The 19,808-nt window shown below is 33.0% G+C and overlaps 1 protein-coding gene across 8 annotated transcripts in view; it reads right to left on the bottom strand.

The window, feature by feature from the left end:
- Positions 1 to 3,716: 3,716 nt before the first annotated feature.
- Positions 3,717 to 19,808, bottom strand: part of RICTOR (RPTOR independent companion of MTOR complex 2) — a 113,920-nt gene continuing 97,828 nt past the window's right edge. For 5 of the 8 annotated variants that reach the window (XM_036910836.2, XM_036910837.2, XM_036910841.2 and 2 more), the window contains 7 exons: positions 18,429 to 18,606; positions 17,573 to 17,657; positions 16,509 to 16,742; positions 10,057 to 10,212; positions 9,615 to 9,738; positions 8,236 to 8,374; positions 3,717 to 8,131 (listed from right to left, as the gene is read on the bottom strand). In XM_036910836.2, coding sequence (XP_036766731.2) covers positions 8,057 to 8,131; positions 8,236 to 8,374; positions 9,615 to 9,738; positions 10,057 to 10,212; positions 16,509 to 16,742; positions 17,573 to 17,657; positions 18,429 to 18,606 — 991 coding nt within the window. In that variant the 3' untranslated portion in view covers positions 3,717 to 8,056. The remainder of the gene's footprint in view (positions 8,132 to 8,235; positions 8,375 to 9,614; positions 9,739 to 10,056; positions 10,213 to 16,508; positions 16,743 to 17,572; positions 17,658 to 18,428; positions 18,607 to 19,808) is intronic. The other 3 variants (XM_036910838.2, XM_036910845.2, XM_036910840.2) reach the window with 2 other exon arrangements.

Raw genomic sequence — 19,808 nt, 5'->3', positions numbered from 1 at the left:
TTCTATAAAAAAATAATTTTTTTTTACCTTTTTTGTGGTCATTTTTTTATCCTCATTTTCTCAGTTTCAGAAACTGACAAAGTTTATCTAGAAAAGAAATGATGAAAGACAGTTGTTCCAGAAAAATTACCGATTTAGTCTTAAAGGATAGCTTGTTTATATATTACATTAAATGAATATAAACTCCTTTGATAGAATACAGTTAAACCATATGCTTTTTGGAAATTACACTATGAGATATACTTGGGTTTATAGGTTCATCTTGATATTTTTTTGTTAGGGAATAATAGAACATGCAGGAGCAAGAGGAGCACAGTATTATTGTTGAAAAGGGTTGTTTTAAACTGTGTTAGGCAAAATAAAGATTTGAAAACTGGGACAGATGCTAAACTGATGGCAAAGTAACATTACCACCACAACTCCCAGCCATGTAAGTGATTATTAAGAAATGGAAGAAGTTCCTTTAAATCAAGGCTGCTACCTAGCTGCAAATATGAAAAGACAAGTCAATAATGTATGAGTCTATCAAAGAGTGATTATAGTTTGACCTTGAGGAGTTATCATTGTATAAGACAGAAAGGGTGGTTGCTCTCATACTGGCCTTTTGAGCTGATTGCACAAGACTCCTTTGTTGCTCAATTCACTGTGATATAGCTTTTAAATGTGTTGGATCATTTGATAGCAAGAAATATGATGTACATTATATCCCAGCACACTTACATATATAAAACCATGTAAGTAACTGAAGCAAAAGTTTAATAAACTGGCATGTATTTTCTATTTTTAGTGTCGGTTATACATGTATTCTATTTCATATTTTATGAAACTTTTTAATATGTAACAAATCCATTCACAAATTACAGATAAAATTGAAGATACACATACTGTCTATTTATCTATATAGATAAGAGGTATATTCACTTCATTTAAATAAAAGTTATTCACAATCTCTCAATGGTCCATGACCACAGTTTACAGTAAATCCTTCCTCAATGGGAGAGAGCTCAGGGAGTTCCAGTGCTTATATTCCAAGAGTACCTGCCACTTGTATTTTCTTGGTACCAATATACACAATTTGCCCACAGTTAATTTACACTTATTACTCTAAGCATTTTTTTTTTTTTTTACTCTGAGCATTTTGACATTTTTCTTTGATTTACTTTGTATTTTCAGCTCTTCATCTAAATTTTTTAACTATTTGTAATCTTTGCTTTTTAGTGAAAACTAGGAAGCAGGCAATTGTTACCTAACAAACTCGGAAATAAGCTTAAACATTTTTAAGTGTTCTTCTTAAGAAATTATTTTCAATGTGGCATAAAACATATTTATTAATAGATCTAAATATTTCTGCGTAAAAATTTAACAACCAAAATTGATTAATTTATGATTAGCAATAATGTTCACCTTATTGAAAATGATTTATTCAATGAATATCCATTATTTGGTTTAACTTATTGCTTTGATCTTACTTACATTTACTTAATTTGCTTTTAACAATAAAAGCTTTGATTAGACACCGAACTGCTAGCCATTTTCTTATTTCTCTTTTTGACAAACTTTATAACAAAGAAATAGCATAGCTTATTTGACTAATAAGCCCAGGTAGAAAAAGTTACATTATATTTAATGTGACAACTCTGAAGATATGTCTGTTTTTCATTAAATCAATCAACTCAAACTGGCATTATTTATCAATGATTACCTTAGATCAGGTGAACATTAAAAAACATTTAGGTTAGTTTCTGTTTTCTGAGTAATATTTGATTTATATAATGCTTAATTTTCTTTAAGCTAATTAAACATAGTTCTTTTACAAATTAATTTTGGCAATATCACCTTAAGGTAGAAAAATGTACCTGTGACATATATAACATACAAACATGGACATAGAGATCACATAGCTTTTGTTTAGAAATTTTGGCCATATCTCAGATACAAAAGTTAAAGGAAAACAGCAGATCCAAATTGTATTTTGGCAGAGGACTAAATTACGTGCTCAAATGGCCAAAGTTTTACTTAAGAGTTTTTTCTTTTGTATGCAGTAAGGATCCTTTTATAATGGTTTGAAGTCATTTTGTCTTTTGGAAACTTCTAAATCAATCAAAGAACACATTGTATTGTCTCAGAGGTCTGGAACTCTCTCTTAAGGGTGCCCTTTAAGGTGGACCTAAGTTAAAGCTTCCCTAGTATGGCTTTAATTTACAAGTATGTGAGTAAATTGGTAGAGATCAGAATAACCAGGTTTATAACTTTGAATGACCAAATTATATTTTTTAGTAAACCCTACAGGGTCTTCAAGAGCATTAGGAAATTCCTAATAGCTCACAATTCAGCTTTACTTACTTACTACTCAACTTACTACTCTAAGAGTAGTAAGAGGGAGTCAGTCCCTGAACGACCTTTATTAACTAGTACTTTAAATGGTGCTTTATCCCAGGGAGCTTTAAGGTCGTTATAGCATAGATTGTTAAAGAACGTTATAGAACTGTAATATATAGGTGGAGGACAAAGGCAAAGGGACAGAGTAGCAGTAGTGGTGACAGCAGTCAGTTTAGGAGCTCCAGAGCGCTTTTTCTTGGACAGTCTCTGAGAAAGGTCAGAGTTGGCTTTAGAAAGCCTGGAGTTTTTTTCTTGTAAAGAAGCAGGTTTTGAGTCATTTGCTTCGGGACCTCCAAATTCCAAAATGAAATAGGCTTCCCATTCATTTTGCTTAGTTTTATTCCCCTCTTCCAAATGTGTGCACAAATAAGTTAATTTGGGAGGAATTTCCCCAAAGTGGCCATCAAAATTTTACATCATCTTTATTGGTCATTTGTTTATATTGTTCTATAGTGACAAAAACTTACCAAAGGACCATAATTCTTAAATATAAAACCAGCTGAATTCCCATACTGCGGGGACTGCCGTTCCACAGCATTTTGTGATATCTGAAGTCCAATACACTGGATAGGAGTGTCAACCCCCGGTAGAACCACGCTAAAAGGGATCTGGACAGAAAAGTGTGAACTACTCCATAAAAGCCAGCACCAAAATGATACCCAGAGGCTAGAACCTCAACCAAGAAGGGAGTTGTGGAGCAAGAGGACTTACCACAGGACCCAGGACCCTAGGAAAGATGACAGAAGACAAAGTGCTCAAGCAGATATGATGCTCAAATCCGACAGCAGCACCAGAGTCCAGGTAGGAAGTCACTTTGGATCCCACTTCTGCTGACACCACAAATGTCAAGTAAGAAGAGGCAGAACTGAACTAAATAAAAGCATTTCTTTGGGGTCTCAGAATTGCAATTCAGGAACACAGATTCAGGTAGCAATCCAAGTTGTGACCCACTAAGGAACAAAATTAGGGGTTTTTAAAGACAGAAGGGAAGGCTTGTATACACTGTTTACAATCTTGATTGGTGTTGGACACAGAAAACTAACCAACTCGATATAATGGGCTGCTAAGACTATCACTAAAGCAAAGTCACTTAAGACTATCACTAAAGCAAAGTCACTTACTGTAGCAAGCTGCGGGTGGTCTGGCTGAGTCCTTGGGATACTTGCAGTATGATCCATTTAAAAGTCCATGGTTCCACCAGTGAGGATGTGCAATAAGGCCCATCTCCTTAATGGCCTCCTGTGCTCTATTTTAAACCCCTTGACATAAATGACTCCATTTCATTTCACCTTCCACAACACTGTGTTTTAATATTTCAAGTAGATCACCACTACAAGTTTAAGAATTTTAAATTCATTTTTTATTAACAATGTATCCCTTTGATAAGATTATGCTTCAGGAGGCTTTTAATGCCCTTGACATAAACTGTACACATTATACAAAAACAAGAAGACCACACACAAAAAAAATAAAGGTGAGCAAAACCATTGGGGACAAACCTTATTTAAATTATACAGAACTCAATGAAATATTCTTGTGGAAAATATATAAATACTTTATCTTTCTATGTTACAGTTATACAATATAAATCAGATTTCAATGTCTGTTCAGTGACCTACAAACACCAGAACCTCCAAATATGTAGCAGCGTATTATTAAACGAAAAAAAAAAATCATGTGGTTAGGGAACATTAAGTCTGATTTTTTTTTTCCCAATCCCTTACCACGTATCAAAACTAATTTATACCATTTGTTTTACAATGCAGCTTTAGGGTTTCTGACAGGCCAGTAATAGAACATTTTTCAACTGTTATCTATGAAATGTTTTTCTCTCTCCCCACCCCCACCCCCCATCTGTCCCAAAACTTTGCCTTTGTGCTAAATCAACCTATTTAGTGGCAAAATTGCAAGGTTTATATTTTTGGCATAAATTATATTTTTCAAATTAAATATTTTATAAACAAAGTCAAACAAATGTGCAATTTATGTATGCTGTGGCATAGCTACCGACCTACATTAAAAAATACTCCAAAGGTGGGAAAAATCCACATTCTGTGTGAGTCATATAAACCTATTATGAATGCAAAATACTCTGGAACCTATAAATAAAGAAAAAAAGAATGCTCTTAGAAAAAGTCTCACAGGTGTCAGTATGGTCTGATAAGCAAGGCTATTAATTTCACTAGTATGCTTTTATAATGAAATTCTCACTGTAGTGATACTCTTGAAATTAAGCTGGTAATAAATTTCCTGAATGGGGAGATAAGGGAGACCTTTCCCAACTTACATTTTGGAAATTGTGAAATACTCTTTTCTTCCAACAGCATCTCATAAAATTCTCTCAGTTAATTCTACCTTTTCTTTTTTCCTATGTATTAATGGACTGTGATTTTGAGACAAAACTGGAAGCATAGGACAAAAGGGGAAAAAAACCTTACTTTGAAAGGACCTTTCCCAAGGTAGTTTATAAAGTTCATCTCACAGAAAATTAGCACCTCACTCTTACCATGCAAAAATAATTGCAGTTATAATTTGGATGACAATTTGAATGATTTTTATTGCTTAATGATCTGTGCTTTAATGTGGGGATAAAAGGCATCCTCTGAATGGAATGAAAAAATTTTTTATATAAATATCAGGAGACAAATCTAAATAAGCATTAACACCTCACAAACACTTTGCCATTGTAATATACCTTGAAAAACTAAGCTTTAATTATCTCAAGCCCTGGATAAAGGAGCTGAAAACTATTAAAGCCACCATTTCAAAAGGACTTGTATACATGATGTTAGAGGTAACTGGTATAATTATGCCTATTATCTCCTAAGAAGCTTCTTTTAAATGTCACTTTCTTACAGAATGTCCTTATGCTACCAATCTTCATTAGAAAATTTTTTAGTAGGGAGTACAGATCTTCCCCCCCTCTTCAAATCTATCTATGCATGAATAGGAAATAAAAGCGTAAGAAATTTTAGACCATATTTAATTATGAATACTAATTTCTAATTTTCTTATTTATCAGTATTTACTTAGTATGTGCAACTGAAATGTTTTTTAAAAAATTTCGATTATAAATGACAATTCACTTTACAATTAGAAATTCACAGTTTATAACTAGCCGAACTGCCCAAGTTCCTCCAAATTATTCAATAATTACCAATAGTATAAATTCATATGGACTAAAATTGATTCTAAAATCTTGAAAAACTACAGTATTGGCATTATTTTAGTATTTCAGTCTGGTATTACCTGCTATTTATAGATGATTTGCTCAATTATTTCTATTACCACTGACACCATCCCTAACCATTTCTGCTATGATTTAATATTTTTAAATACCTAAGTTAATCACTTGGCACTGCATGTGAGTGTTTTCATCATAAAAGTCTACTTTTATACAAACGAGTAATTGAAAATGTATTAGATCTGTCAGTGAAACATGGATAAACCAATAGCACTCACTATACATTTAATTGTAGACGTTTTTTTCTTAGATTACCGAGAACCACAAAACTGAGTGTCTTCTGAAACTAAGTGCTATAGGCAAACACTATGATGTATACATACATGTCTTTCAAATAATGGAAAAAAAAAAACTATTCAGGCTAGTAATAACAAAGACTTCATTTCAGAATGGATAAGTGAGGTGGGATCTAGGAATGGGGATAGCTGTGTGTGACAAATTACTGGTAATTTTTAAGGGATTAAACCACAGATTTTATACTCTATATTAACTGAGGTAGTGTTTAAAATGAATGTCTAAAATATGTTATTCCCATTATGAATAAGATTACTACATTACCTCCTTTGGAGTTCTTAACCACTATTTGGTCTAGTATTTCTGACATTTGGTTCTCTGGAAGGCAGTTTATTCATCCAAGACCAAAGACCAAGGTACAGGCAACGTCTTAGAGTACTACTGACATTTAAATAAACACGTGGGTTCAGTGATAAAGTTTAGAAAAACGTTATTTCTTTTATCTTCAATTGGATTTTATGAGAGAAAATCTGAAGAACCACTTTTTAACATAAGCAGCAGCTTACAGCCCTTATCTGCTTTGTTATAATGTAAGTTGCTACACAGTGCACATAAGAACAATTCACTGAAGTGCAGTCAAAAAGGGGATGAAATGCTTCACCCCAATAACTTTCAGTGCCATGAAAAAAAAAAAAAAATTCCTGTGAGTTATGTTTTCTAGTTCACAGGGTTCTTTACAGAGATCTCAAAGAACAAGCCCATTATAAAAAGGATCTGTAATATGGGAAAATATTGTACTATGACTGTGTCAAAGCTGATGTGTAACTGTAAAAATGGTATAAACAAATGAATTAAAAAAGGGTCCTAATCAGTCCAGCTGGGTGTTTTTCTATTTATATAGACCTCAAAAAAGATAATCCTTTCATTTACAAGCATTCTAATGATCATGGTCATGCTCTTTTTATATACAAATTTGCATATATGTTTAATTCCTGTAAAGATTACCAAATATCTTTAGACATACACAAATTAAACACACAAACAAAACCTTGCCCTCATCAACAACTTCACAAATTGATAAAGGCATTACTGTACTGATAAACTCACCTATCACTGCATTTATTAGTTTGTGCAAAACAAGAACACTGATATAAAAATAAAATTACTGCTGCTTAAAATTTGATAATTAAGGCTTTTCACTACAATGTTTAATCATAAAAACATTTCATTAATGATTTTTTAAAAGGAAATATGGCTCTTCTTTCCCCGTGGAATGTGTAAATTGTGCAACCTTATTTTTTCCTCGGAGATCCAAAGTATTATTTAATGCTCTTTTGCTTTAGGTCTGAATTAATAGTGCTTGTCCAAGTTCTTGTTTAAAATGACGGCATGGAAAGTTGATGAAAAGAGAAGTCCACTGAAAATATATGCATTCTATAAATGGGAAATACTTTGAATTACAAAATGATTTTGTGATTTTAATCAGAACTGTAGTGAAAAACCTTACTGGGTTCAAATAGTCTGTAATAACACATTGCAACTAAACATTGAAGACACAGAAAACAAATTTTATGCAAGTCTAGTAACATAAAAATAACTTATAAGTCCGGGTTGTTGAGGCTCTTCTTTCACTTTGAGGTTACAAATCTTTGAAGTAGTGTTACAAACTTTAAGAAAAATGCGGAAGGGCTAAAAGCCCTCCTCTAATACGAGCAGTTATAGCACACCCCATTGTGATAATAGGATGCAGCCTCAGAGACACTGATTCCTGGTTTCCATGAATTAGTTAACAAACAAGGCATCTTTATATTTACCCTAAAAAAAGAATTCAGAAATAACTATGTGAAGGGTGCTTCTGCATATCCTATTATTGTTCCACTGTTATTATGTTCTTAAAATGACAAATATAGAAAACCTTATATAGGTATTCAGTGCTTGACTCTTGCATAAATGGTAACTAAAACTCTTAAAACTGTGGTAATGAACAATGAACCCCTGAAAGTACTCAGAGGGGAGAGAAGAAGTTGGTTTGGTTAGAGAAGTCTGCAGTTCTAACTGTTCATGTACCAGTAATTGCTGGAACAGTGTACAGAAGACACTCCTGTCTTTGTTGCCCAGTCAGCATTTTCTGAGGCTTCTAGAAAAATCCACAAATAGGAATATATATAGTATACATCTATATACATCATAAATATGAGGTCAGGATTCAGCAGATGTATCAACTATAGGTTGCTTTGGTGGTGTTGCCAACACAGCCTCTGCTTCTTCATGCATCTAGAAAATAAGTAGTACCTAGTTAATGACTTACTAGTGTATCAACATATATAATCCCTCAAACACAAAATTACTCTTGAAAGACAAATTTCAGAAGTACTTACTTGTAAAAACTGTACATCTTGAAATAATTCTTGTATGAACCTCCGACATGGAAGTCTAAATGTGCAGTGTGAGAGTAAATGGGAAACCTCAGAGTAAAGGCATATGTCATCAAATGTTTGAGGGTATTTCTCTTTAATCCTAAAATTAAAGAAAAGAATATGATGTGATAAAAATTATAATAATGCCTTGCCTGTTTTTCCTCCAAAATATGATTTTTAAAATACTTTTCTCTTCAACTATTGATTAGATAGCATAAGAATATAAAGTATTAAATATTCTTACTTCACACTTAAATTAGATATTTTAAGTTTTGAGTTATCTCTTAAAAAACGCAAATGTGTTTAGAAATGCTTCTTAGAAAGTTAGAAATACTCTTTTTCACTGGCACGAGAAACTGCAAAATGTATTTATCAGTCTAGCATGACTCAAATATTTTGAAAATTAAGTTTTAAAATAAAAATAAGTTTTTAAATATAGACTGGAGTTACTCATATCCTTGACTAGGCTGTTTATTTATCTTTCAACCTTCCAGCAGTGGCTGTTAGCTAGGACAGCATCTCAGAATGAGCCACAGGGCAGGTCGAGTAACAAACAGGTTAAGGACTTCCAGATCTTCTGGCCAGAAGGTCTGCAGTGGGACCCTGACATGTGTGTTATAGTTTTCATTCTGTTTTTGTTTTTAAAACAGGAGACCATGAGTTACATTTCTTTAGAAGGCCACTGCTTTATACAGTGCAAATCAAACATTTGGAGGTTCAGTTTGAATTTTATTTTATCATGCAGCTATGATTTAGAAAAACAATAAAAATTCTGCAACTTTAAGAGAAAGAAGGAAAACAGGGAAAAATTAAGTGAATAAAAATATCACTTGTTTTACGTAGGCTAGCTTTTCTCAAACTTCTGGTCTCAGGATTCCTGTCTTAAAAATTATTGAGGACCCCAAAAAGCTTATTTTTTTTTGTGGGTAATAGCCAAAATCGCCATATTAAAAACTAAAATTAACAAAATTTCAAAATATTTAATTCATTTAAAAAACAAACCCATTACTTATTAACATTAATGCACATATTTTATTAAAAATAACTACGGTCTCCAAAACTAAAAAAGTGAGAAATCATAGCATTTTACATTTTAACAGATTTCTTTAAAGTCTGGATAATAGAAGATAGATGAATTCACATTACCTGCTTCTGCATTTAATCTGTTACTATATGTTATTTTGGTTAAAGTATCTGAAGAAAATCTAGCTTCACACAGATATACCACGGAGTTGAGAACTACTGAATGTAAGCTAATTAATTTGACTTTTGAAGTATTTCAAATATCTTTTCACCATAAAAAGCAGAATGAAGACTACTCATCCTCATAGTTTACTTACGTTAAAAGCCCAGTTTCATGACATTTAGTTGAAACTGAACTACTCAAATTAATGACTAATCTCAAAACTTCTTTGCGAAGGAGTATACGGCACATTGGTGTATCATCTGGAATTGTTTTAACACCTGAAAAGAAGATTAAAATATTTTATCTGTATTCCAATAGAAAGTGATTACAACTCATGGATGTTTTTAGACTTTACCTAAGATCTAAACCTGAGATAATCTGCACGTGGTCTGCTGACTATGCTGAGAGCAAAATTCTTTCTAATGAAAGCAGACTGCTAAGAAGGTACACCTGTCAGCAGCTCATACAGGTTCAACAGTTGGCTAAATGTAACTCACTAAAACTGTTACAGTTTTGAGACAACTTTAATTAACACTATCAACAACAACAAACCTTAGTTTTAATAACAGTGCTTGGACTTGAACCTGAGAACTTACCTAGTAGCAATTCTGTGCTTTTGGTGCTGCTGGCTGAGCCTTCTTGAGACACTCCATCACTGCATCCAGAAATCCCTGAAAATTTAGAGGGAACCACTTCTAAGGGATTATGGATAGTCTGCTCACACCAATCAGAATATGGAATGTCCTGGAGGTCTGAAGAAAAAATTAATTATTTCAATTAAACTATCAAAATGGCTTAATTCCTATGCTTCCATTGTATTAACACAGAAGAGATTCATTCCTTGTCATTTCTTTCCATATTTCAACAATTATTTTTCCATGATGAAGATTTTCAAAATAAATTCAGTTGCTAAGACACTGAAATTTGTTGAATTCTATAGACATTTATACATAAGATTCTCCTAAATTATAAAAATAATATATGAGCGTGATTATTTGAAAAATTCAAATAAAGATGTATACTGAATAGTATGTGAAAGTACCTTATCTACCTCCTCTCTTCTCCCTCCCGCCCCCAAACTAAATATTCCTCCCCATAGGAATATGTGGTTAAATGTTTGATATATTTATATCAGATGTTTAGCTATTTTAAATTTCTTTTTCTTGCTCTTTAGGTATATAAGTAGGATTATGCCATACGTACTATTCTATGACTTACTTGTTGTAGGTCACCCCCATTTAATAATTACCTACATATTTTCCTGGTCTTATCAGTTCATTCCTTAGAATTAAATTAAAAAAAAAAAACATTAACGCACATTGCTAAAATGCTAGATGGAATTTTAAAGTCAACCAAACATCTCAGTGTTGCTAAAATTTTTTGATTTAAAGTTTTCTTGAGCACTTAAACTAAGTGATCAGAGCAAAGAAAAATCAGGAAGTCTTTGGTTATCTTTTTAGGGAATAGTACTGGGCAACCTTAACACTTTAAGAAATACTGGAAATTAGTTAAAGCTTTCATCTCATGAAAGAAAAGAGACAGACCCTGAGCGAGAAGGTATGTCCTCTTGAAAGCCAGTCCAGTACTTTCTCCACTACAGCATGATGTCAGAGCAGAGAAAAAAAGCTATACTTTTAAAAGTCCAGGAAACTAGATGAATGTCAACACATACTTTCTCTCCTTTTGTTGTTTTCCACAGAATAGATATTACCACCTCATCTCACCTCCAAGCACTTCCTGAGATTTTTATGTATATAAAACTAAGCAGAAAATACTTTGGCTCCTTGGAAAAGAAGATACATAAATTTAGCATAGTTTTAAAATTTTGATTATTAAGGAAATCATGTGTCTGTCAAGTACTTAAAAGTAACTCATGCTATTTAAATTATAGATCATTAAAAAAAAATACAACTATTGCCAAAAGATTACAGAACTAAAAAAATACTTAAAAACCAGTAATACTGAATAACCCAATAAGGGATTAATATGTTATTTTAGACAGTTGATGAGCTACCCAGGGAGTATAATGCAAAATATTCCAGCAAAAGGAACAATAAGTTATACTTTCTTCAATCTATACTTCTGAAAAGTTATAAACTGATTTATTTCAGCTTCACCTTTAACTGGTGATAACTGCTAGTATTTTTAACCTGTTAGAATCGTGTCCTATTTCTAAAGACATCATTCAGTCTCATTTAAAATAAATAAATTCATTTCTTTAACTAAGGTTCCAAAATAATTAGCTTGTCTCATTTAGGGATTTGAAACAGGATCTTGAGTATAACATAACAGAAGGCTTTTACTATATAGTTTTTTTTTTAATGAAACATGCTAAACCATATGAAAACATTTTTTAAGGAAATAATCACATGTATTAAATGTAAATTTCACAGGACATATGATCAAAATATGGGCATTATTTATAAATAGGCAGGATAAGAAGAACCAAAATTCTTGGAATTGGGAAAGGAACAGATAGTTGGTCTACTTTTCTTTATGCAAGGGAAATAATGTCTATGACTCCACCAAAAGAAAAAGTTTGATGACATTCCCTTTAAGGAAACTTCCATCTTCTTTAAAAAATAATCAGTGAAATGATAGACACCAAAAAGGGACTAGTGCTTACCAAGGGGAAGGGCTTGGGAAGGGTGTGGGGGAGGGGGAAGGGGATTAAAGAACACAATAATTCACAACTGCAATATAGGTTGGTCATGGGGATGGTAGTACAGCACGGAGAATACAGTTAATGACTCTGTAACATCTTACTACATTGATGGACAGTGACCACACTGGAGGGGGTGAGGACTTGATAATATGGGTAAATGTTGAATCACTCTGTTGTGTATATGAAACCAACATAAGATTGTGTATCAATGATAGCTAATGTTTTTTAAAAAGTAGTATTCAATGCAATGAACCTCAGATACACTTTTACACAAGACATTTCATTTTAGGATTATTTTTAATTTGGATGAAACATTTTGTCCATAAACTAAATCATTTTATCTCTGACTTTTGTTTAACCTCTTAACTGTAAGTTCTTTGCTTTTATTGTTTCTTCTCTTTTTATTAATATTCTGGCTTAGCTTTATTTTATCTCTTAATTAAAAATGGAGACATGAAACATAACGAGAGACCAGACCCTAAGAGACTAGATATATTCTTTACTACTTGCATCAAAGCATAAGGCTGGATGCAGCTAAATGCCACCATATGTGGGAGAAAATTAAAAGCTCTAAACAAAAAATAGTATATATAAACCCATATAGGCTAATACAGAAAACTCGTAAGCTAAATTTTTCCTACAAGAAAGTAGTTAAGCCCTAAAAGTTTACAGAAAATGCTGAAATGATATTTATGAAAAAATTAAGGATTTGATTCATAAATCAGAATTTATGAACCAATACTATTTCTAACATAACTTAGTGTAAATTTGCCATTTACAGAGGATTTACTGAATGCTAATCTTACATATTATTCAATACCAAAAAGAACACCATAAGGTAAGTATCATTATTCCCATTCAGAGGTTTAAGCAAAAATAAAAACTAAAAAGCTCAGCAAAATGAGGTAGATTGCGCAAGGTCAAATAACTAATTAAATGGAAAAGTTTGGCTTTGAGTCTAAAGTCTTCTTGACACCAAAACTCACTTGCTCTATGTTTACACCATTGGTCTTCAGTGTTCTTGGAGTCCTAGCATTTCCTGAACCCCAGGCCCCTTTTTCATCACCTGGGCAAGGCCAGGTACATGGGACTCCACCTCATCCTTTCCCTTACACCTTCATCTACATACCACTAATCTTTTATAAAGATTTTGATTAAAACATGGGTTCTGCAGCTAAAGAAATTTTTAAAACCACCATCTTTTTAGAGCCCACCTCTTCCCAATGTAGTTTCTACTCACTCCTCAAAAATTGTCAATTTAATAATCTAGAAGAGCAAATTGATGTTGTCATTATCTTTTAGTTGAATGATTTTTTTCTAATGCTCTTTTATAGATGGACTGGTCTAAAACAGTAAGGTTTCCCACTCTAAGTTGGCTAGCTACACTAAGGGTAAATGTGGTTGTATACATAAATTAGACCCACCAGAAATAAGTACTAAATTATGAAAGGTGAACATATTATCTTGTATACAAGAACTACATAATGCATAAACATTTGTGAAGGTGGCAGACATAGAATACCATGTTACTAATTACCCTATTCTAATAGCCTTTTCTCTGAGTTAAACCTTTTTGAACTACCACCATGAGTTTTAGGGAATGAACTAACTTGGAGTCAAGTCTTGACATCCCTTTAAAATGACCAAATACTAGAGGAACTATTTTTTTTTGCAATCTGCCATGGAAAATAAGGATGTCTTCTTTCTGATACACAAAATACTTAATATACCTATAGAATGCTTCTCAAACCTTACTGTATTCACGAATAACCTGGGAGTCTTGTTAAAAGGCAGATTCTGATTCTGTGTGTGGAGTGAAGTTTGAGATTCTGCATTTCTAACATGCTCTCAGATGCTGCTGTGGTTCACTGATCACATTTTAAACTGCAAGGGCTCTGTGGGACCTCGTCTCCATTTATCTTTCTAGGCTGATCTTGTATCTCCTTCCCCCTGCTTTCTGAGCTCAATTAACACAGGTGTCTTTTTAGTCCCTTCCACTTCCCATGCTTGCTCCATCAGTGAAGATCTTTGCTCATGCTGCCCCCACTTTCTTTTAAAATTCTCTATACTCTAGTCTTCACTTAGCTTCTATTCATTCTTCAGACCACAGCTCAATAGTAACTTCTCCTGAAGTCTCTTTTTTGACCTGCCTCCTTGGTTATATTCCTGTGCTAAGACCATGTACCTATCCTTGATGGCACTCATTACAAATGCAATACTGTGTTTTTGTATAATCGACTGATTGATTGAGTGACTGATCAATCAATCCATCTCTTTCCCCATTAGACTAAAGCTCAAAGAGAATAAGAATAGTGTTATTTTTATTTTTTTTCTCTCACAATTGTTTTCAAAACATCTAGTTTAATGCCTTACTCATGATAGTGGAATCATTAAGTATCAGGTTGAGTGCAAGAATGAATGAATATTCAGTGACAAACTTAACTATTAGCCTCCTTTCCTTCACGCTTCTGAGATGGGTATCAGTAGTAAACTAAAATCATTTCCAATTAAGAGTTATTTTTCCCCTGCTGTTCCTCAATCTGATACTTCACTAGAGTATTTTTTATTCCGGTAGAATAAAAAGCCAAGGGGCTCTCATAGCCAGGCCAAAGTGACAGCCTCTCTGACTGCAACATGTCTCTCACAAGTCCCAAACTTCGTGATACTCTGCTTGATTATTCTCCCAGCTATAGCTCACAAATGGATTAGGACTAGCTGTGATTGTCTTGTGACTGGGTAATACGGGGCTAGTTTCCCTGTTTCTTGTTTGATAAGTAGAAAACTGTATAGCAAAATACCACAGTAAATGCTCTGTAAGTATTTGTTGAATGAATAAATGAAGTAGAACTTACAGGAACTAAAATGTTATGAATGATGTACAGTCAGATGATCTAAAATAGTATCTTCTCTACTATGAGCAGCATATCAGAACAAAGGTGCTCAGCCCTTTCACTCACAGAAAACGAGAATTACAACAACCTGGGGCCTTGGACAAAGCTGTTCAGAGGAAGTGCCTAGTCCAAGATATGTCAAATCCAGGCCATACTGGGACACGGGGCCACTGAGAGGATTAATATCTCAGCACTCCCATATCCTATCAGTGGTACATCAGTGTGCTGGGAAGGTCTGAATCAGAATACCAAGGGGAAATTTGGACGAGTGACCCAGAGAACTTTGGTCATCACTAGGTTTTTCTGGGAGTGGCAAAGTGATATTTACCAAGAAAAGTTATCTATGGTAATACTTTAAACACATATAATAATCTGAAATTGCTAAAACAGATGGTTCCCAATTTAAAATGGTTCAACTTAAATAATTTTTCAACTTTATGATAGAGCAAAAGTAATACACATTCAGTAGAAACCATACTTCAAATTTTGAATTTGGATCTTTTCTTGAGCTGGTGACATATAGTACTATAACTCTCTCACGACTCTGCCCAACTGCAGCCTAATGTAATGTTCTGAGCACATTTAAGATAGGTTAAGATAAGCTATGATATTCAAGAGGTTAAGTGCATTAAATGCATTTTTTACTTAAGATATTTTTAACTTACAGTGAGTTAACTGAGATATAACCCCACTGTAAGTCAAGGAAGATTTTTATGTCACTTGTTGAATCACACAAAAGCTGACTTTTGGTCCCCTTTATTTACTCCGTCACCAAAAACAATGTCTACTCTGTAAAGCCATATGCAGCGAAGTATCAGAAATACAAAATGCAAAAATGTAACAGACCATAACCTGAAAGAACTTACTGAGTGGAAGGGAAAAAAATAACCAACCAGTAATTATCATAAGAGAGCTATGTGCCAAGGTCAATGAGCAGAGGAGGAGTGTCGATATCTGACTTAGAGAGGTCAGAGAAAGCTGCACAGATAAAATACTCCTGACACTAATGATGAAGTGGACTGGTCAAATAGACTGGGAGTGTCTGTGTGTGAGGTTGCATGTATGAGGTTGGGAGAGGGGCAAGAGGAAACAGCAGGGAAAATAAATTTGTTATGCCTAGAATCTTGAACAAGTTGTTCAAAAACTCTAGTTTGAAAAGTGAGTCAGTAATGGGATGTCAATAAGGTAGAAGAATGGTGAAACAAGACAACAGACAGATCACACACAGAGCCTCGTGTGCTGGGCATAAAGAATCAGTAAAGAACTGTCAACAAATTAATCCCAGACAAGAATATGAAAGCTGAATTGGAAGAGGCCAAAACTAGAGACTGAAACACTAACACTCCAATAGGGAGATGCTGAATGACTGAACTCCTAAGGTGGAGAAAATGAGAATGAAGCAAGAGTGTTGATCAATAGAGCTAGGACATGACTTGTAAATGGAACAGATTCAAATTCAGGTGGATTCATCTAGAAAGCCATAATCATTTACCTGAATGACTACATATTGCACTTAGTTGGTTACTGGGCTGGAAACCCAGAATTTCGATACAGACACAATAAAGGCAGTTATCATCTGTATGCTCCTGTAGTCCAGTGTCTTCTGTACTTTCTAAAAATAGAGAAGCATCTGAGTGGATTGAATTCATTATTTCCGTAAGACTCATCTGCTGTCGTAGCAAGTGAAAAGAGTTTTTTACAAGATCTCCAGTTCCAGATGGAAGACCTGTGCGTAAGTAAATATAAAACATAATCTGATAAAGACAGTATCAATGACGCCTCTTCCACATGCCTTAAACAACGTGAAATTTTAAAGAAGAGAAATAAGGGAAGAAAACTAGAACCCTTTTATGACTTAAAATCTAACTTTAACTAAGGAGAAAAAAGGATAATTTGCTTTAAATTAGGGAAATAATTAAGTCAGCAGATAGGTTTATATTAGTTTAAGAGGAGGTTTTAAATACAAAATGGAAAATTAAATTATACAATTATGGCATTATTTCAATTATCTTCAATATGGGCATTAAAAAAAATAATTCTGAGTCTAAAGAAGTGCTTATTTAAAAAATCAAGGATATGAAGCTTTAAACCTAAAGCTGATATGCATACATTAAAATATTACAGTTCATGACAAAGAAAGATCATGTAATTTTCATGTCTCTCCTTTCCCTGAGCAGCTGTTTCTTAAACCTATGAAAATTAGTATAAGAAATTTTTCACTTATTATTTAAAACATAATAAGCATAATTATTTAAATAATTATTTATTTAATTATTAACATAATTATTTAAAACATAAGCAACTGATTGATTTTTGTCTTTCTGAAAGGCAAGGTAGAAAAACACTTTAACTCCCTCACATAAACTATTGTGGTTTAATTTTAAATTGACTCAAATAATTATTTCAGTATAATTTTTAGTTGCTCCAAAAATAAATATACCTACATTTTTAATGTCAGTCTACTGAAAAGAATTTTTTTTTAAAAAATAACTTTTTAAAAAGTGTTTTCTTTTTACCATGAAGAAGAGTCTCATGAGAACAAAAATCATGAATTACCTCCTGCATCATGAGCAAACACTCTTGCACCTCGATCATCATGTGGAGGTATGTTTTTTGTCTGAAAATAGGGAATATCCTTAACCTAAAAGATACATAAATCATGGTGAGTCATGCTATCATAAGAAGTCCACTTTATGAATATTAGCAAAATTAAATGAAGTGCAATTTTAACACAATTACTATAGCACATGAACCTATAATTTAAAGTTTACTGAAGAAAGTTATATTATTAAAGCTTGAGAAAAAAAATGTTTTAAAGTCCTTATCTATTCTTGGTGACTTAAATGGTTACTGAAATAGTTATTCTGGAATTTATCTAAAATACCTTGAATTCTGAGTTAATTATCTATCATTTAGAGATCTGTATCTCATGGGATGAGGGCCACCTTGTACAACTGAGCACAACATGTGCTGCACTATACAGGATAAACTGGACCAAGGATGTAATAAAAAACAAGGAATACACTATTGTGCATTACTTACACATTGTCATATGTCAATTATATCTCAATTAAAACAAGAAATAAGTCAAATGTGACTAAAAAGCAAGGTTAGGAATTCACTTAATTTCTATAGAAAATATACTGATACATCAAACAAAATATTGATTTAGTATGGGAAGAGAAGGAAGGATAATATTCTGGGGACTTGGAGAAATTAAAAAATTTTAAATGTACGGAATAGCTGAGAAAGGTGAAATAATTTTCATCATAACATTTCTTTAAACAAATCTGCCTTTAAAAATACTTTCCCCCAAATAAACACTAAATTATAATTTCTAATAAGCAGTTATAGAATTTAAGGAAAAAAAATAGGAAAGCAACTCATATGAAAATAAGATAATTTTTGGTACCTGGAATACATCATTGATGTCTACTGGAAGAGCAAGACCTATATAGTCATCCGAGCTACCATATGTCGCACTGGACACCATGGATCTCACTGAAGAGGATCGTTGCAAGGTATTTTGATTAATAGGACTTAATAAATCTTCTTTATCTAACGAAGCATAACTTAAAGCTTTCATAAACCTGTAACACCATAAAAAAACCACTTGCATTAGTTTCTTGGTTTGTAATGTTAATCATATACAGAAATTATAATTTATTGTCATACCTTCATAAAAGAAAAGTGGCTAGTCAAGTACTGAATAGTACCATCTAGTTTACAGAGAATATATAAACACTTGAAAATATTTAGCTTTTATAAATTGATATACAAAAGGTCATCAGTAACACTGAGTGTTAACCAAAAACAACTGTTACAGTTTCCCAGGTAAAAGTGAAGAGGTGAGCAATTAAGATAACTTTCAACATCTGGGAGTTTAAAAACAACAAAAACAAGAACAAAAATGACCTCAGAGGTCAGAGGGAGGATCCAAGGACTACCTTCACAATCACTTCAGACTGCTAGATTTGCTATCATGAAACTAAGGACATATCTATTAACTCTATTTAATATTTTTATGAAAAATAAGATTACTTCATTCTTTGCATGGAAATTAATGCTTCAGCAATGTAAGATTTATGTAACACAGTATCATTTGTAAATATTACAAGAGATAGCCTTGTATGAAGCACTGGCATTTCCTTAATGCACTTCTGACTAGTTATTCCATAGCAAATATGGTATATTGGTATTTCCATGAGATATACCTTTCGATAGATTCTTTTTTATGCAACAGACATGCTAAAATACTTATTAGGCACAGCTTTGTAAATACAAGGCACTATGCAAGGTTTCACAGTCTATGTATATTGCTATTTGGAAACCCAAGTCATTTAAAATGCAATAATTAAGCCTGATTTTAAAACAAAGAATTATTCTGTAAAGGCACACATGCACACACAAAATGCTTCATAAATAAGTTATTATCATAGCAAAAATCAATCAGTTTCTAAGTTCCAACTGAAAATACCCAATTAAAATTCACAAATTTCGTAATAGGCCAGTGTTTTTAAAATTGCACTGTTACAACTTTCTTACTCCATTAAACTCTTCCAGGATTACGGGAGATGGAGGAAGGAATTACTGGATTACTTGCCTTCCCAATCCCTACTTCAGAGTAGCTCCATTTTTATCTATTCTCATACTGGTTTTCCATAGAAATGTTTTTTGTCAAGAAAGGGCTTCTCCACTTAAAAACCAACATTTTAAAAGCTTAAAACCACTTAAAACCATTGTTCTAGTCCAATTTCCCTTACATGAGGTAACTGAGGCTTATATATTTTAA

This window comes from Manis pentadactyla, chromosome 2 (genome assembly GCF_030020395.1).
Source record: "Manis pentadactyla isolate mManPen7 chromosome 2, mManPen7.hap1, whole genome shotgun sequence".
Taxonomy (NCBI): domain Eukaryota; kingdom Metazoa; phylum Chordata; class Mammalia; order Pholidota; family Manidae; genus Manis; species Manis pentadactyla.
This window is presented reverse-complemented; position numbering and strand designations above follow the sequence as displayed.